The 17,997-nt window shown below is 33.9% G+C and overlaps 1 protein-coding gene across 1 annotated transcript in view; it reads right to left on the reverse strand.

Moving 5' to 3' along the window:
* Nucleotides 1–8,380: 8,380 nt before the first annotated feature.
* Nucleotides 8,381–17,997, reverse strand: part of UGT8 (UDP glycosyltransferase 8) — a 95,345-nt gene continuing 85,728 nt past the window's right edge. Inside the window, exons 5-6 of the mRNA XM_051964929.1 lie at nt 15,646–15,865; nt 8,381–11,124 (exon numbers count right to left, since the gene is read on the reverse strand). Of these exons, the coding sequence (XP_051820889.1) occupies nt 10,761–11,124; nt 15,646–15,865 (584 nt within the window). The 3' untranslated portion in view covers nt 8,381–10,760. The remainder of the gene's footprint in view (nt 11,125–15,645; nt 15,866–17,997) is intronic.

Below are 17,997 nucleotides of genomic sequence, written 5' to 3' on the forward strand. Positions count from 1 at the left end.
GATAAGATCAAAATGGGTCCATGATCTAGGCATAAAGAATGAGATTATAAATAAATTAGAGGAACATAGGATAGTTTATCTCTCAGACTTGTGGAGGAGAAAGAAATTTGTGACCAAAGATGAACTAGAGATCATTACCTATCACAAAATAGAAAATTTTGATTATATCAAATTAAAAAGCCTTTGTACAAACAGAACGAATGCAAACAAGATTAGTAGGGAAGCAACAAACTGGGAAAACATCTTTACAATTAAAGGTTCTGATAAAGGCCTCATTTCCAAAATATATAGAGAACTGACTCAAATTTATAAAAAATCAAGCCATTCTCCAATTGATAAATGGTCAAAGGATATGAACAGACAATTTTCAGATGAAGAAATTGAAACTATTACCACTCACATGAAAGAGTGTTCCAAATCACTATTGATCAGAGAAATGCAAATTAAGACAACTCTGAGATATCACTACACACCTGTCAGATTGGCTAAGATGACAGGAAATAATAATGATGAATGTTGGAGGGGATGCGGGAAAACGGGGACACTGATGCATTGTTGGTGGAGTTGTGAACGAATCCAGCCATTCTGGAGAGCAATCTGGAATTATGTCCAAAAAGTTATCAAACTGTGCATACCCTTTGATCCAGCAGTGTTTCTATTGGGCTTATACCCCAAAGAGATACTAAAAAAGGGAAAAGGACCTGTATGTGCCAAAATGTTTGTAGCAGCCCTGTTTGTAGTGGCTAGAAACTGGAAAATGAATGGATGCCCATCAATTGGAGAATGGCTGGGTAAATTGTGGTATATGAATGTTATGGAATATTATTGCTCTGTAAGGAATGACCAGCAGGATGAATACAGAGAGGCTTGGAGAGACCTACATGGACTGATGCTAAGTGAGATGAGCAGAACCAGGAGATCATTATACACTTCGACAACGATATTGTATGAGGATGTATTCTGATGGAAGTGGATTTCTCTGACAAAGAGACTTAACTGAGTTTCATTGGATAAATGATGGACAGAAACAGCTACACCCAAAGAAGGAATACTGGGAAATGAATGTGAACTATTTGATTTTTGATTTTCTTCCCAAGTTATTTTTACCTTCTGAATCCATCTCCCTGTGCATCGGGAGAACTGTTCGGTTCTGCAAATATGTATTGTATCTAGGATATACTGCAACATATTTAACATATCTAGGACTGCTTGCCATCTTGGGGGGGGGGGAGGGAGGGAGGGGAAAAAAACGAAACATAAGTGATTGCAAGGGATAATGCTGTGTAAAAATTATCCTGGCATGGATTCTGTCAATACAAAGTTATTATTAAATAAAATTAAATTAAAAAAAAAATAGTCAATTCAATTGTCTGTTTTTTTATAAGAATAGCAGTACCTACATCACAGTTATTGTGAGAATAAAAGTATTTTGCAAACTTTTATCATTTATATAAATTTTAATTATTTCTTCACAAAATTAGAATAATTTCATAGATATCATGACCCGAGTTCAAATCTAGCTTCAGACACTTACTAGAAGTGTAACTCTGGGCAAACCATTTAACATTGTTTGTAATGGGCTGAGGTTTGAGTTGATGCACTGAGGTCCCAAGCACATGAGGCTAAATAGTAATTGGAACATACTCTATTAATATATAAGCTTAGAGAAAGAATGGCCCCCGCCCACTCTTTGTGCAAGTCCTGATGTGTTGTATAGGAAATGACGATTTTGGTAGGTGGAGGCAGGGGAGTGGAAAAGGAAGGGGAAGGAGAGACTGCTTGCATTGCCATTGTGACGGCCTTTCAGCTCAGATGCCCCTCTGTTAGCTGGCTTCCTGTCGCAGCTGCCCATATTGCTATCGCAATCTTTCTTGCCCATATTGCTATAGCAATCCTTATTCACCTCTTCACTTCAATAGATTGAAGATTTTTCCCTTAACCTGAATTCCTGACTCCAGCTGATTTTAAATATGCGGTCATCACACCTGTTTGCCTTAGTTTCCTCATCTATAAAATAAGCTGGGGAAGGATTATGTCTAACCACTCTAATATCCTTGCAAAGAAAACCCCAAATGGGATCAGGAAGTGTTGGTCATGACTGAATAGCTGCACAACAAACACCCTATAAAACTTTCATCACAAGTCACCACAAAGGAGTTGAAATGCTGTGAAGTATATGTATATATTTTGAAGGTTAGTGAAGGTTTCTTAGAAAGACAGGAGGCCTGATAAAAGGAGTATAACTATTAGAGGCAGTAGACAGACACCTGAAATTGGTCTTGATCTATACCTATGCCAAGTCATTAGAGTTTGCTAATAGATTACATATGAGATAAGGAAAGAATTCTAGAGGTTAGTTCTACTACTTCATTTTACATCATGATTTTTACAGATAATAAAACTGAAAGACTTCTTTGGGTCATTTGGGTAGAAGTGGCAAAATGATGTAAGACAACCAGTGAATTTAGATTCAGGGAATTTAAATTTGAATACTAGCTCTGCAGACTCTCCATTTGATCTTGAATCAAGGCTCAACCTTTCTGGATTTCAGTTTCCATTTAAATTGGGTTGACTGGATTGGATTATCTCCAAGGTTCTTTCCTGCTAAAAATTCTTGACCCCTGGTGCTAGCAAAAAACAAACAAACAAACAAAAATAAAAAAAAAATTTACTAAAAGTATCATGCAGTACAATTTAAGTTCTTTGGGGGAGGGACACCTTTGTATCTGCAATAGTAGGGTCTCAAATTAGTAGCTTTAAACTGCCTGTTGAATCAAAAGAGATTTTCCCTACTCTGTACCCTTTTAAGTTCCTTTTGTTCCTTGTTAGTTCAAAGCAGCAAAAGTTGTGAGTAATGGTTATGACTCTTAAATTTAGCTTAAGTACCTTCAATAATTTCCATTACAGAATGAGAAGATAGAGTGCAAGACCAAACAATATGCACATAATAGCTTCATTTCATTTTATAATTCTTGCTATATACACAATATTTAACTTGTGAAGTTATACAGTTGTATTATACTTCCCCACAAAAGCACAATTATTAGTTTCTTTGTTTTCTCAAAAACCAATAATTTCTTTATCTAATATTAACTACTATTGCTTTCTGAGATATTAATTTAACCATAAAATTGGTCACTTACTGGCTATCATTATTGGCCACACCAACTCAAAAAATAACCTAAGTATTTTAGTTTTGAGCATATGTATTGGTAAAATCAAACCAAAAGAATCATGATTGCTTTTGAGTATTTTATTATAGCTATTAGTTATGAAACAGTACCTAAAATCCTAATGTAGCTAAACATTGTTAGTAGAATTCAGTGATTCTTATAACTGATTTCTGAAAAATTTGCCTAACTTGGGACTTCTAACCTTCATCAGCATTTTTGTTTTATAGAGATTAAGTCAGAGAATTAACTGGTCACCTTAGCATATGAAATTCTAGTACTGTTAAATTACTTATCATGCAGTTTAATTTCTTCCCATAATATGCTAAAAGCAGGCTTAGGATTTGTTGCAAATGTGACAGTACCATAGGGGTTGCAATTTTTGAGTCTTTCCAAATAACTATCCTTTTTTACTCACATAAAAACACCCAGAATCAACATTATAAAATGTGATGCATATTCCCCAATGATTAAAATGTTTCATAGTTAATGTGACATGACTAACAGAATGTGCTTTCTTCCTCTCAAAGATTTGTTGAGGTATGAGAATTGAGGGTTGAGAGATCCCTCAACAGCAATATGATCCCCTTTGCCAGTTGCAGGTTTTGCAAAAGAATTTGCAAACTCCAATGAATACAGACTTCAAGTTTGTGGCAAGAACGGGTTTATTTACACTAAGAATACAGCTTTCTTAGAGGGCAAGATCTTGTTAGGACTATTACAAAGATGAGTTTACACTGAGAAGAAAATATCTTCATCAGTGGACAACATCCTGTTAGAACTTCTGCAAAGGTTTATATTGAGAAAGACCCAGCAGGCTAAGTCCAGAAGGGTATTAGCAAAGATTCGGGGTTCAGATGTGTACAATTTAAAAAATAAAATCACATATAACCACACATATAAGAGTGATCCAGGAAATAAATACAATGTTCTTTAACTGATCATAGTAAATGGTATAGAAGACATCATTCACAATGTGTAAAATAGCAATATGTTGCTTACAGATACTTACCCTCTAAAATAAAGGGTTTAACCATAGGCTCAAATTAAACCCTTGACTTGCATATGCAGGTGAGATTGCTACTTACTTCAGTGTGAGTTTGATCCAAATATTAAGCCTGAGTAACAGTGTCATTGAGTCATTTAAAATGTAGATGGTTTTTTGAAAGCAGAATAATCAATAGTAGAATAACTTTGCTGGGTGGGGGTGGGAAATGGCATATGGAATACAGAGTGGAAAGTGACTTAAAAAAAAAAAAAACTTTTATAAGTTCAATGCCACATTTACAATTGCTTAATTAATTGAATTTTTATGAAATTTAAAAAATATTTTCTTTGGTGCTTGGATGCTTAATTCACAGTTTAAGGTAGCTATTGCCTTAAAATCCTCTTATAATTATACTAGCAGCTCTGATTTGGCATAACCTAGCTATTATTTAACAATATTGATAAGGTAATAACTTGGCCTATCAGTAATTCTCCAGACTGGTTTTTAGTAAATTCTTTTTCAGATAGTGAGGAAGTGATTTATTCTTAAAGTAGGTCTCTTCAATATCCAAAGTAAAGTAAAATGGGGGGGAGAATTTATAGTTTTTTTTCCTATATTTTGATGGCTTCCAGTATTGGCATCTATCCCTTTTGTCTATATCTCATTTTTCTAATCAAACTTAGGTTCTTGTCTCCAATATGTACTGCCATCAAATTAAAAATATCGTTGTCATTAGTTGGAATGTATAAGAATTAAAATCAGAACAAAGTAGGGCAATGATTAAATCAACATATCTCCAAAAGACTTCATATTCCTAGTCAGACAATAACTTCTGGTTCTCAAAAATTTTGGAGGACAATCTTTAGTAACTGCATGAAAACTTTAGACAACAGAATTTATAAAAGTGTTTGCTTCATGGCAAAGAACTCAAAAAAATTAATAAAATAGAAGGGATTATTATATTTTCAAATACTTATGTCCATGTGATTTTATACTTGATATAATTTTTTAAATGATTATTGTATTAAATGAAAAATAAAGCTGATTAATGGCTGTGAGAAATATTTTTTCCAGTTATGAAAATTAAATTGGAAAAATGAAATTAACAATTAGAAAATGAAAACAACAAGGAATATAATAATACTCAAATGTGGAGTTCATCTTCCCCTCTCTGGGGCAGGAACTGATTTTGTAATGAAGGGTTGTTGGCTTTTAAGATTTGAAAAAAATCTTTTATTTTCTGCCCTTAGCCCTCGATACCCTTCTCCTTGCTAGAATGGAAGCTCCTTTGGGGGCAGGGACTGGCTATGTAATGAGTACGGGGTGGAGATTCATGTCCTGTAATTTCTTTAACATCCAATCAATGAAGAATCATGTGAGGATCTTGTGCTTCAGTTTAGAAAACAAAATGCGGCCTTTGGAGTTTCAAAGGTGTGTCTATTCACCTAGGCACCTTTTTTTTTTTTTTTTGTGATTTGATGATTTTTTTTTAATTAATGTAACTGAATACCTTACATGTTTATGTGACAAAACAGATAGGAAGATTTTTCAAAAGCCTTTAGTATAAAATTTTCTTATGGAAATTATCAATCTAAAAATTGGCAAATTATCACATAATGTAAAAATTTCAATATATGCCCTTATCTATGTAGAGAAAGGTAAAAAACATAAAAGTAGGGGCAGCTAGGTGGCAAAGTAGATAGAGCACCAGTCCTGAAATCAGGAGAATCTAAGTTCAAAACTGGTCTCAAGACACCCAACACTTCCCAGCAGTGTGACTCTGGGCAAGCCACTCAACCCCAATTGCCTCAGCAAAAAATAAAAACAAACAAATAAAGAGAAATGCTCTAAAAACATATAGAAACAGACAACTAAATTTGATTAGGTGAGCGCTAGCAATCTGAAGTGATAAATGATCTGAATAATACACTTTTAAAATGAAATTTTATTATTTTCAAGGACAAACAATAATTCATTCTAGGGTAAATAAGTGTTTTCTACCAGTAGTAGTTTTAAATTTAATCAAAAATATTAGTTTTTAATTAGCACAGCATTTATATATGTTGCAAGAGTGCCTCAAAGATAGAACTGCCTGAGAACAGCAGGTTGTCACATACCAGGCACCCATTTTTACACGACTGTAAAATAAAATCTGTCCTGCATTCATCAGTCAAAGGAATTCTTGGTAAGATATTTGTTTCTTATTCTTATTATGGCCTCAGCCTGGAAACTTCTGTCCTTTGTTCTATTACAATCATTTCAAAAGTGCTCATCTTCAAAGTGAGGTGAGTGAAATTTTAATGACAGGATTTAAAGAGTATTTAACTTGGAGGAAAAGAAGGGCCAAAAAGGTAAATTAACCATAATTTTCACATACAAAAATGAAGAAATTCCTTACTTCTAAAAGTAGAATTTAAAAGATAGCCAAAGTAATTTTTCAGAAAATCACCTGGAATTACTTGAGAAAATATTTGCTTTTAAATTATTTTGAGTCAAATTATCATTTCTGTATAACTATTCAAGGTAATTTAAAAAACAAAAACATTTTATGTGAAATCCCATGAAACAATTTTGAAATCCTGAACTACCATGATTCCAGAGAACCAAGTATAAAGCATACTACTTACCTCCTGACCAGTGGGTTTCATATATAATTTTAAAATGACCAACACTGGAAATTGTTTGACTTTGCATAATATAAAAATTTTCTGGGGGGGGGGAGGAGGTAGATAAGGTGCAAAGGAGAAAAATTAAATACTAGTCAATCAAAAAAACAAACAAAAAACCACAGTTGCATGAAATAAACCTACTAGTCTTTTTCCCTAAATAAAATTTTTCATAAAGAAATACCAGAATAGGGTGATGACAGATAGTTTAGACTTGGAGTCAGAAAGTCTGAATTAAAATCAGGCCTCCAGATACTTTCGCAGCTGTGTGGCCCTAAGGAAATCATTTGTCTGCCTCAGTTCCCTCATCTATAAAGTATAGATATAATGAAATATTTTTAAAAATATTTGTCTAAACTTTAAAGCACTATATAAATATTAGGGCAGAAAATAATTCCAAAAGCCAGTCCAAATTTGCCCTTGCTATCTGAGCAAGGAACAACTTACTAAGCTAAGGCTGGACAAACCTGCTTTCCTAGATTTATACCTGTACTCTACAGAGAAAGTATGTAAAGCCATAGGAAGCCCTGATTGGGAGTGTTAATATTGTTATTACAAATTAGATGATGTGACTACCATACATTTCTTACGGAATATTAAAAGTTGGAAGGAATCAAAGAATTCATCTAGTGCAACATTATTGCTTTTAGATAGGAAACTAAAGTCCAGGGAAAGGATGTAACTTGTCCCAACATCACAGAATGAATTAGCAAACCTAAGTAAGAAAGCAGTGGTGTTTTTTTTTTTTTTAAACAATCAGTTTAAATAATCCAGAGGGTCATATGAACCCAGAGAGCTAGGTTATAGAAGTGAAAAAGGAAGAAAGGGAAGATAAAATTCTATGAAACTCTTACCCCTTCCCTCTCCTACACTCCACTATCTAGAATGATGAGAAAGAGCACTTCTTAACCTTTGTTGGACTTTCTGCAGGGTTGTGCTATGTCTTTTGAAGAAATTTTGATTGTGAAAATTTACACCTCTGAGGCTAGAAATTAGGTCTTGATTTATTGGGGGGCTTTTTTGGTTGCCTTAAGTGATAGAGAAAATGTTATCTTGCAAATTAAACATATAGCTGTGTTAAGCTTACATCCTCTAAACCAAAACTCCTGGAGCCAATTGTTCCATTACAGTGCACTCACACCTTCCCCAATTATAAAGAGAAAACTCACAGCCACAAATGACTACATCTCTGTGGCCAGGTATCAGGTACCAAGTGGTTCTCAGGGACAAAGGCTGGACCTGTGACTTCATTGCTCTATGGAATTTCCATCTTCTTCTAATAGAGGTCAGCCTGTTGTAAATGAAAATTTTAAAAATCTGTTCTACAGAGCTGATTGGAGCTGGCTTCAGCAATTGTCCAGAGTCACAGAGCTAGGTTTTAAGAGAAGGTCTCCATGTCCTATTGGGAGGGAGGGGAGGGAAAAAGAAATGGAGACATAATTCTTTTGTTTTTGCATCCTCATCAGCAGGTTTGAATCTGTTGTTTCTCTAAGGAAAGACAACCCAAATTTCTTGAATATTGTACTTTACTGGAGGGTTACGAATAAGTGTGCAAATCCTTGAAAACACTCATTTATTGACACCAACTAACAATAAGTTTATTATGAAGAAACAAAACTCTCAAGTGTAAATCAGTGCCTATCATTTTTACTTCAATGATGCTCTGGTATAAAAAGTGTGTTTATGCCTTTTGACACTAATTGCCCCCACATTACACGAGAACAAAAATTGCTTCAGATAGAATGCACAATGCATAAATGCGCTCATACATGCTCATATATATGAAGAATCTAGAGATCAAGAAGAGGGTGGAGTAGACGCACATAATTATTCTATGAAATAACAACTAAGTAAAAACTTATTACAACATTTTTCTCCATTAAATTCATGTTTATTGTTTAAGTTTTTTGTTTGTTTTATCACAATGGAGATTAATTAGGCTTAATCATCCGGTCAGTGTTTGTACTAGCTACTTTCTTCAATACCAAAAACAGTAAAACCAGATCATTCATACACTCTAAGTTCTATTACCACCTCACCAATCATTGCCTGTGCATAAGCATTCTCTTTTAATTGTCCTGTTATGCTAAGAATGAAAAAAAGGAGAAAAAACATAGTTAATAAGCTTGTTTATAATTTCTTCAAGTATTCAGAAAGCAGCACACTTGTCTGCACTGTGCATCAGAAACTTTTTGTGACATAAACTTGCACAACGGGATGGTGGCTCCTGGTGTAATTGGTAATGAAAGTTTGCATCACTGTGTATGAAGATGATTCTTCCATATTCTTATCTAATTTTCATAACATTTCCCATGTTAGTGAACAACACTAGATAAATTGTTCTTTTTCCTTCCCTTGGTGAGACATGGGATTTAAAACTATATATAAAGCATACACTCAGCATCTGTAGAGCAAACACCGTAAACAGAAATGACATGGAAATATACTAAAAGTTGCCAACCTTGACAGGTTTCAGCAGGAAAATAGTTTTGGTTTTATTCTGCTGAATTTCCTGCATCCCTGTTCTCAAATCAATAGTATCGATGTCCCATGTCAGCTACAGTGATTGAAAAAGATTGCCAAGGGAAAGAGGGCAATTGGGATCATGTTGGGAAAAGAAAGACATGATCTCTGTGGTCTTTATTATGGTACACTGGGTTTGATTCTAAATCTCTTGTCAAAAAGCAGTTCCCAACTAAAAAAACTAGACGTGCTATTTTGAGAGCATGAAATATTAGCAATGAAGATAGTGTGGTCTGAATCAATATAATGAACAAAGATGATGTTTACTTTTTTCTCTCTTCAATATAGAAATATTGAAATGGAACAGATTTTAAGTATAAATATCCTATTATAGGAAACACTTGAAATATTTCTTATATACCAATTCTGCCTCTCCAAAAAATATTCCTTAAGAAAAAGAGAAAAGAATGAAGAGAAAGACAAGGAGAAAAGAAGGAAGAAAAGGAATGAGGGGGAAAGAAAGAGAAATGGAAAAGAGACAGAGACAGAAACCCTCTTCTTTCACAAGGCTATGTATACAAGCTCAAACTTTTTGCAAGGACACTGTTGTCAGTTTCATTTCTTAATTATGTATTTTCAACATATCTATGCTCTTTGTTGAAATAATTTTTTAAATCCCATAAAATTTGTCCAGAGGAAAGTTATTGATGAATGGAAAACACAAGAAAAAAACAAAACAAAATATGTGTACATCTATTAAGTGACAATCATTTGTACCCTTACTTAATTTCATGTCTTTAATAGCAGAGGCCAAAAGAGTTCATATATAGTAAAAATATCATTGCTACTTCTTTTTCTTCTTCAGCGCTCAGTTTAGGGAGGAAACATTCTTTCATAGTAGTATTCTGAGTCTACAACCAACTAAATTTCTGGGTGCCAAACATTCTGGGATCATGCCTTGTTCTCAATCTCATTCTTAGGAGTGTTGTAACTTCAATAAATTTAAAAATATGCAGCTGGCTGAAATTCTCTCAATTAAGAGAAAAGTATTAAAAAACTAAACTAAACTAAAAAAAAAAGCTTTTTTGAGAACAAAAAAAATTTCTTATTTCAGTCATACACACTCTGGTTTTAAAACTAAGAACTTTTAAGGTCATTGAATTGATTCAAATTAAGGTTGCTAAAAAATTTCAGTGCCAAAATAACCTCTCTTCAATATTAAGAATAAAATACACTTTTACATTTTAAGGGTGTGTGTGTGTGTGTGTGTGTGTGTGTGTGTGTGTGTGTGTGTATGTGTGTGTTTGTTTTTAAAGACATCTTAGTTATATAGAATTTCATCCTGTAAGAGTACATAGGGGACTGTTAGAATTGTTTACTGAGGTTTTCCTTTAAGTAGCTATTAGACTAAGTTACAGTGATAAAAATTCAACTACTGAACTGATTCCTTGAGATAACACAGGTGGGAATGGCTCATTTCACCTTCTTCTCATGTTTAATGTGGCCATTTCTTTTATATTTGCCATTGGGGATTCCATTGTGGTAATGTCCATTAACAGTGCTATGCTCATTCCTAGACCAGAGACATGTGCTATGTTTGTAGGTGAATTTGACCATCATTGTGAAAATGAAGTAAAATAAAGCAGCACAAAGTAACAGCACAAAGACGATATCCAATAAAAAATACTGAGAGAAAGAGATGCGGTGGACAGCAGCCCGTAGATGGTGTGCTCCATTATGACGGAGAATGTAATCAATCCAATACACAGTTCGATTGACAGGATGACTAGGTTGATCCTTGTGAATTTCTGACAACTTCTGGGCACGTGCACGGTAGCTAAATGGCAATAAGTGAGGAGAAAACAAAGTTTAAAATTTTAATATTCCATATTCCTGACATAATTTGTCTAAACTGAACACTGTATAAGCACACCATATGTGGGAGAGAAGACAAAACAGGATGAGACTATCTAAAGATGTAGTACTTGCGCAAGACATGATTATGATCGCCAACAATAATAATACATTAAGTCAACAAGTGCTAATGGCATCTTACTAGGTTTTTTGGCGTGCCTGGGATTTAGGATAATAGTGTTTAAATGTTTTTTTAATGCTGGTAATCTTATTTGCATTGGACCAATAGATTGTCCTTCTGTCAACCCTTGTTCTATCACTTATTTTCAATCTCTCTTCTAGCAGCTCATTCTCAACAGCCCTACAAACATATCCCTGATTTCCTGAAAAAACAAAAACAAAAATCATCTCACTTATATCTTCCAGCCCTGGTATTATTCCATATCTCTTTTATCCTTTGCTGTTAAACTCAATGAAAAGACCTTCTCTAGAATAGATGTCTTCACTTTCTTTTTTTCCCCTCACTTTCCTTAATATCATTAATCCAGCTTAATCCAGGTTCCTATCTCACCATTCTACCAAATTTCTTCTCTCTAAAGTTACCAAAGATCTCAGTCACCAAATCTAAAGTTCTTTTCTTAATTCTCATTCTCGTCAACGTCTCTGCAACCTATTTTGACATTACTGATCAGTCTCTCAATATTTTCTTCTCTCTAGGTTTTTGGATGCTGCTCTCTCCTGATTTTCCTTCTACCTATCTGACTCAGTATCCTTTATTGGATCTCTTCCAAATCATGCCCTCTAACAATAGAGGGTTCTGTCATTTACCATTTTTATCTTCTCCCTCTACACCACTTTACTTAATAATCTGGCCAACTCCCATAAATTTAATTACCATATCTATGTTAATGATTCTCAAATCTGCCAATCCTGCTCCAAACTCTTTTGATACCCTCCAATCATGCATCTCCAAATTCATCTTATATATCTCAAACTACATGTTCAGTAGACATCTTAAACTCAACTTGTCCAAAGTTATCTTTATTCCCCCCTCTCCTCCCCAACCCTCCTTTCCCTCCTAATTCTCCAGTTTCTATAGAGAACAACACTACCCACTCAGTACCTCAGGCTCAAAACGTAAGAGTTATCACGGATACCACAATACCTGTCACCTCCCCTATGTAATTTGTTGCTAGAACCTATTGATTTTACCTCTGCAAAATCCCTTAAATATGTCCCCTTCTCTTATCAAACATAGCCATAACTCTGGTTCAAGTGTTGATCAACTCACATCTGAACTACTATAATACCTTGCTGGTGGATCTGCCTGTCTCAAGTCTCTCCCCACTCCAATTCTCTGTTCAGTGACAGTTCTGACCATGTCAGTATCCCCCAACTCCACTTTGTGCCTTTATGCCCTCAATAAGCTTCAACAAGATATGATCACCTCCAGGATTAAATAAAAAAATGCTCTGTTTATCATTTAAGATTCTTAATAACCTATACCTCTACCACCTTTCTAATTCTAATCTTCCTACACCTTATTCCCTGATGCATACTTTTCTATCCAGTAACACTGGTCTCATGGCTGTTCCATGAACAAGATAATTCATCTCCTGTCTCCAGGAATCCTGTATCTATCTTGCTTTGTTTATATTTATTTGCATGATTTTAAGTTCCTTGAGAACAGAGATTGTCTTCTGCTTTTTGTATTCTCAACACGTAGCACAATGGCTGGCACCATTGTAAGCACTTATTATTTATTGATCACTAGACCTGTGATTTTATCAATATGGGAACTCTTAAAGAGGAAACTTCTGTTAAGGCAGATCATCACCTCACTGAACAGTATACTCAATGCTAGAAACCTAGAAAATGAATTTTAATCCTTTATTTGTAAATAATAAAAATAAAATCCCCCCTCATACAATTAATATCTTATTGCTAGAAAATGAAATTAAGTCACATTATTAGTAAAAGCTTCTTTGGGGAGATCTCTTTTCAAGAGGTATGACAACTGATATCACAAGATGGGAGCAAGATAGCATAAACTTGGACACTCTGGATAAGTCATTCCAATACTTGTCTATAAAACTATTTTCATATTGTGTGGAATGGAGAGATAAGGTGAAGAACTTATAGGAATGTTTAAATTCTTTTTCTGTATTTTTATTATGTTTATTTATTTTTAATATTTATTTTAAATAAATATTTAATTTTAAATATTCTATTCTATTATATATAATATTAATTATAAATTAATAAACAATAAAAATTTAATATTTATTATTTTCATGTCTCTGTGACCTACATACGTACAATGTGTGCAAGCCAATATTTACTTAAAACTTTAGATATATTTAACCAGAGATGATGACATTTATCCTTGTTCAATGTTATCAATAGTTAGATTATTAGTTTAAATGATGTCAGCTCAGTAATCTGAAGTTTGAAAATCTGATGATTCCTCTTGGAACCAGGGAAACAAAGCATTCCGTTCTAATCTGCCCTTGGCACCAATGTTTAACATTCAATTAGGGAAGAGGGCACCTATTTCTCAATGCTCCCCAACTTATGATGTAATCCTTTATAATAGATTTATAAAAGCTGTATACCTTTACTAATTCTTTAGCTTTCCTACCACAAGCTTTCTCTTTCTTATCTTGTGATGGGATGGCTCATCCTCCGAAGGTTTTAATAAACAATTTTTCTGCTTTCTACTGAATGATCTGAGTCGTCATTTTGGGTAAGGGCCTTCTACATTCCTCACAATATTTATAAAATAGGATTGATCAACTATGATTTCATTAGCATAGGATACTTTCAGGTGAAGCAGTTCCCTCTGACTGGTACCTTCACTGCAATGTACAGTCTGAAGAGAGTTGTCTAAACCCTTGAAAGGTTAGTCATTTGCTGAGTCAGAGTCAGGATATGTCAAACCACTAATCTGAATTTATAGGTTTAAAATCCAGTTCTCTATCAACCATGCCAAGCTGCCTCTACCTGTATAATAGGATACTACTGTACTACCTCCCTTATTACTGTTCTCCCTCAACTGATCTACTCAAATGAGGCTACTGAGAGTACCAGTCTTTTCTTCAATTATTATTTATCCTCAGGTCATTTGGGTTCATGCCTGTCCCAAACTGTTAACAGTGATTGTGAGACAATTCTTCTACAACATCTACAGAGAATGTTATTCTCTGAGGACAAAGAATGTTTCATTTCTACTTCTGTATACTTAACACCTAGAACACTGCCTTGATCACAGTAGGTACTTAATCAAGACTTGACTGGATTCAGTGGATAAACAATTCTTAGATGGAACAGTGACTAAGCCAATTTGCCAGAGCAAATCTCTCTATATCAGTAATTTGGAGGGTGCTAATTATCTGAAAACTTGCTCCATATTGACAACTTCCTTCTTCATTAAGCTGAAATGGATCTAGTGTTTTCTCCTTGCTCCCTGGAAGTGAAGAATTTCCAGGCAAAGGAGCTCCAATCTTAAAAGTTTTACCTACTGGGAAGAGTCCACAGAAGCCCTCTGGCCCAAAGACTCAAAATTTCAAATGCTATAGATAGCTTACTCACTGCTCAATAAATGTTCACACACTGTTTTAAAATTTATACACTGTTCACAAAATTCTTCATTGTAGAAAAAAATCACAGATTTGTTTCAAAGTCAAACTTTGAAAGGAAGGGAAATGTAAATGGAATTGTAAAAGCTGCTTGATCCAGAATTTTAAAAATATGGCTCAGCTGGTCTTACTGATAATGGAGATACTTAATAATTGATTCTTCTTCCAAAACTACAGAATTAGTTCTGTCTCAGAGGCATCACCTCTAGGAAAGCTTATGGCATAGAGAAAGATGCCTACAAAAGACTACATTTATACATACAAAATTTGGATGAAAATTCCTTTGGGAAATTAGAACCAACATAAAGTTTGTAAGTTGGAGTCAGGGCCTTAACAAGAATGCTATGCAGGATAGCAAGATGACTCATCTGAGTACCATCAAGTTTTAGAACAAATTATTAGCACAGGCCCAAGGGTAGGAGACAATCCTTGCTTAGTCCTGAATATGGTGACATTTTCCTTATTATCTCTCCCTAAAGGCAATAAGAAAGATGTCAGGTGAGTTAGAATCTGGGTTTTCACTGCATGTCATAATGCATGAAATCACTTTGAAGAGTCAGGATCAATAAGAAAGCTATTCCTTTTGAGCAGGGATTTATGGGAGTGGTTAGCAGTTAGTCAGCCCAAAGTAGCTTCAGTAAACAGACCTACACAGAAGGACCAAAGCAGGCATGCTGCTCTGACTGATGCTAAGAGGTTAAATTGGCAACATCTAGCCTCAATATGGATGCTATCTGATTATAATATTTTCTCATATTAAAGTGGAAAAAAGTTTTGCATTAAACAGAATGCATGGATTTAAAAACCTCTTATCCTATATGTTTCATCTGTTTCTATAATAAATAAAGCCAAGAAATATTACTTACCTGGGATTATTAATAACTTTTATCAAGGCTTCAAATAAGTCCTGTTCAGTCATTGACTTCCATTCTAGCAATATGCCCATGCCTTTTGCCTGAACTCGAATCATTGTATCATAATGATCTCCAAAAAGTGGAATACCCACCACAGGGACTCCATGGTACATAGTTTCAAAAATGCTGTTCAAGCCACCATGGCTTAGAAATGCTTTAATATTTGAATGTCCTAAAGAAGGGAACAATAATGAAACAAGAATGTTACATAAAGAGCTGACGTTTTCTGAACCTGGGGCAGGGTTTTGTAAATATTTGCCAATATTGTGAAGCATATAGACTTCTGCTCAAAGTAGTTGCTGAATGAATTTATAATTGAGGGAAAAGAAAAAGCCCAGTTAAAAGTTAATAGAAACAAAGACGTAATTTTTCTTCCATCCAAATTTACAGACATACAGACACATAATCCAACTCATGTGAAGAGATTCTGTGGCAGAAGTAGAAATCTGTCAACAAGATATTTCTAGAAACTGAAAACAATTCTGAATAAATTATTCATCATTGGTAATGGCTTTAAAGATTGGTATTTTGATTTTGATTTTGGTAACTGGCTTTAAAGAAATTTTTTAGCAATTTTATTTTTAATTTGAGTGACTGAGATTTTATCATTTTAATGGAACTCCCAGTATGAGGGTTCATTCTCTTCACCAACATAGACTGCAGACTTTAACTTTTCTTTGATTCAGGAAAACAAAAAAAAGCCCTAACAAGTTGCCCTAAGCATTCAGAGGTTAACAATCAGAGATCACATAGACTTGGAGCTAAAAGGGCCACAGAGACCATCTGGACCAATTCCTTCCTTTTACAAATGAGTCAACAAAAAGTCAAGGAGTTTTAAGTAGATTTTCTCATGATCAGACTGGAAACATCAGAACTGGGATCAAATTGAATCCAGAGCTTTCTAACTGAATGTTGAGTATTCTACTATCCAACACAGCTTCTTATTAAACAATGGAAATTGAATTATTAAATAAGAAACTATCAGATTTAATGGCTTTAAAGAATAATACATCTTTTAAAGTTTTATGCAAAAAATTAATACACTGGAGGGCACTACCAAATCATACCATAATTTAAGCTATTATCTATACAATTACTCAGAATGGTACATTCACTCACTTAATATCTTTAAAATGAATTTTTTATACTTTGAATTTACAGAAAGTCTATGATATACTTGTGTGCTCATCCTATAAGAACCAGAGTGATATCATAGTGGCATATCATTCCCATAATATCAGATTTAATTGTTCAAAATTTTAAGTATCTAGTTTTATCTTAATTTCACAATTAGGCAGAGAGAAACTAGATTTTAAAAACTGTGAACTAGGAAAGCTAATATCACTTAGATGTTGTTAACAACTCTAATACCATTCTGATCCTTTTAGGATGAACATAAAAGATCTCTGTAAAATTTCTAAAATCTTACAGGTAAAAAGCTTGAACTTGTACTAAAAGGCTATAGAGAACAGCTCTCTTGCTCAATATAGAAAAAGTACTATAGATGATTAGACATCCTTCAGGGCACATGTTGGTCATTTTCTCATTTAAGGGTCAGATTAAGAAACCTAAATTTTATTCTCTCCTTTTCCCTTCCAAAATGTGTGTAATCTGAAGCAAACAACAATAACAACAATCCCCTATAGCCAACTTTAGAAATTCAAATAGGTTTCTAGGTTGTTGTTGGTTTTTTTCTACCTAGATTTCATCATGTGTGAATATTTGTTTACACGCTTATTTATGAAATACTGTTTATACAGAATTATGAACAGTACAAGAAAATTACAGACACAGAATTAGGATTTTATTTTTGCCTTTCAACGCTTCAATTTGCTCTAATAGCTTGACAGTCATGTTTTTTTAGTTTGAAATATTACTTTATCTTCAGTTTCCTCATCTACAAAATGGGATAATTTGATATTTTGCTTAAGGAATAGTTATGAACATAAAAATTGATGTAAGACAGCAACACTATGCATTCACTACCAAACCAGAGAAGTTATCAATTAATGATAATCTATGCTTTTATTATCTATGTTACTAGAATATGAAGCATTATTTTGTCATATGTAGAACAGATGCTGATAATAAATCTGATTTTAAATTTAACCTGAAAGTTAAGTCTCCATAATAGAAGTAGAGTTTCATAGTGTTTTCTGTTCTGGTTTTATGTATGGTACATACATAAGGTTTTGTGAAAATATTAATTGTTGCTAGTTACATTTTCCTCTCTAAAATATCACATATAAAGTTATATATGATCATACATCTGCAATGATGTTGCATTTTTCTGTGAGGATGACA

This window comes from Antechinus flavipes, chromosome 6 (genome assembly GCF_016432865.1).
Source record: "Antechinus flavipes isolate AdamAnt ecotype Samford, QLD, Australia chromosome 6, AdamAnt_v2, whole genome shotgun sequence".
NCBI lineage: Eukaryota > Metazoa > Chordata > Mammalia > Dasyuromorphia > Dasyuridae > Antechinus > Antechinus flavipes.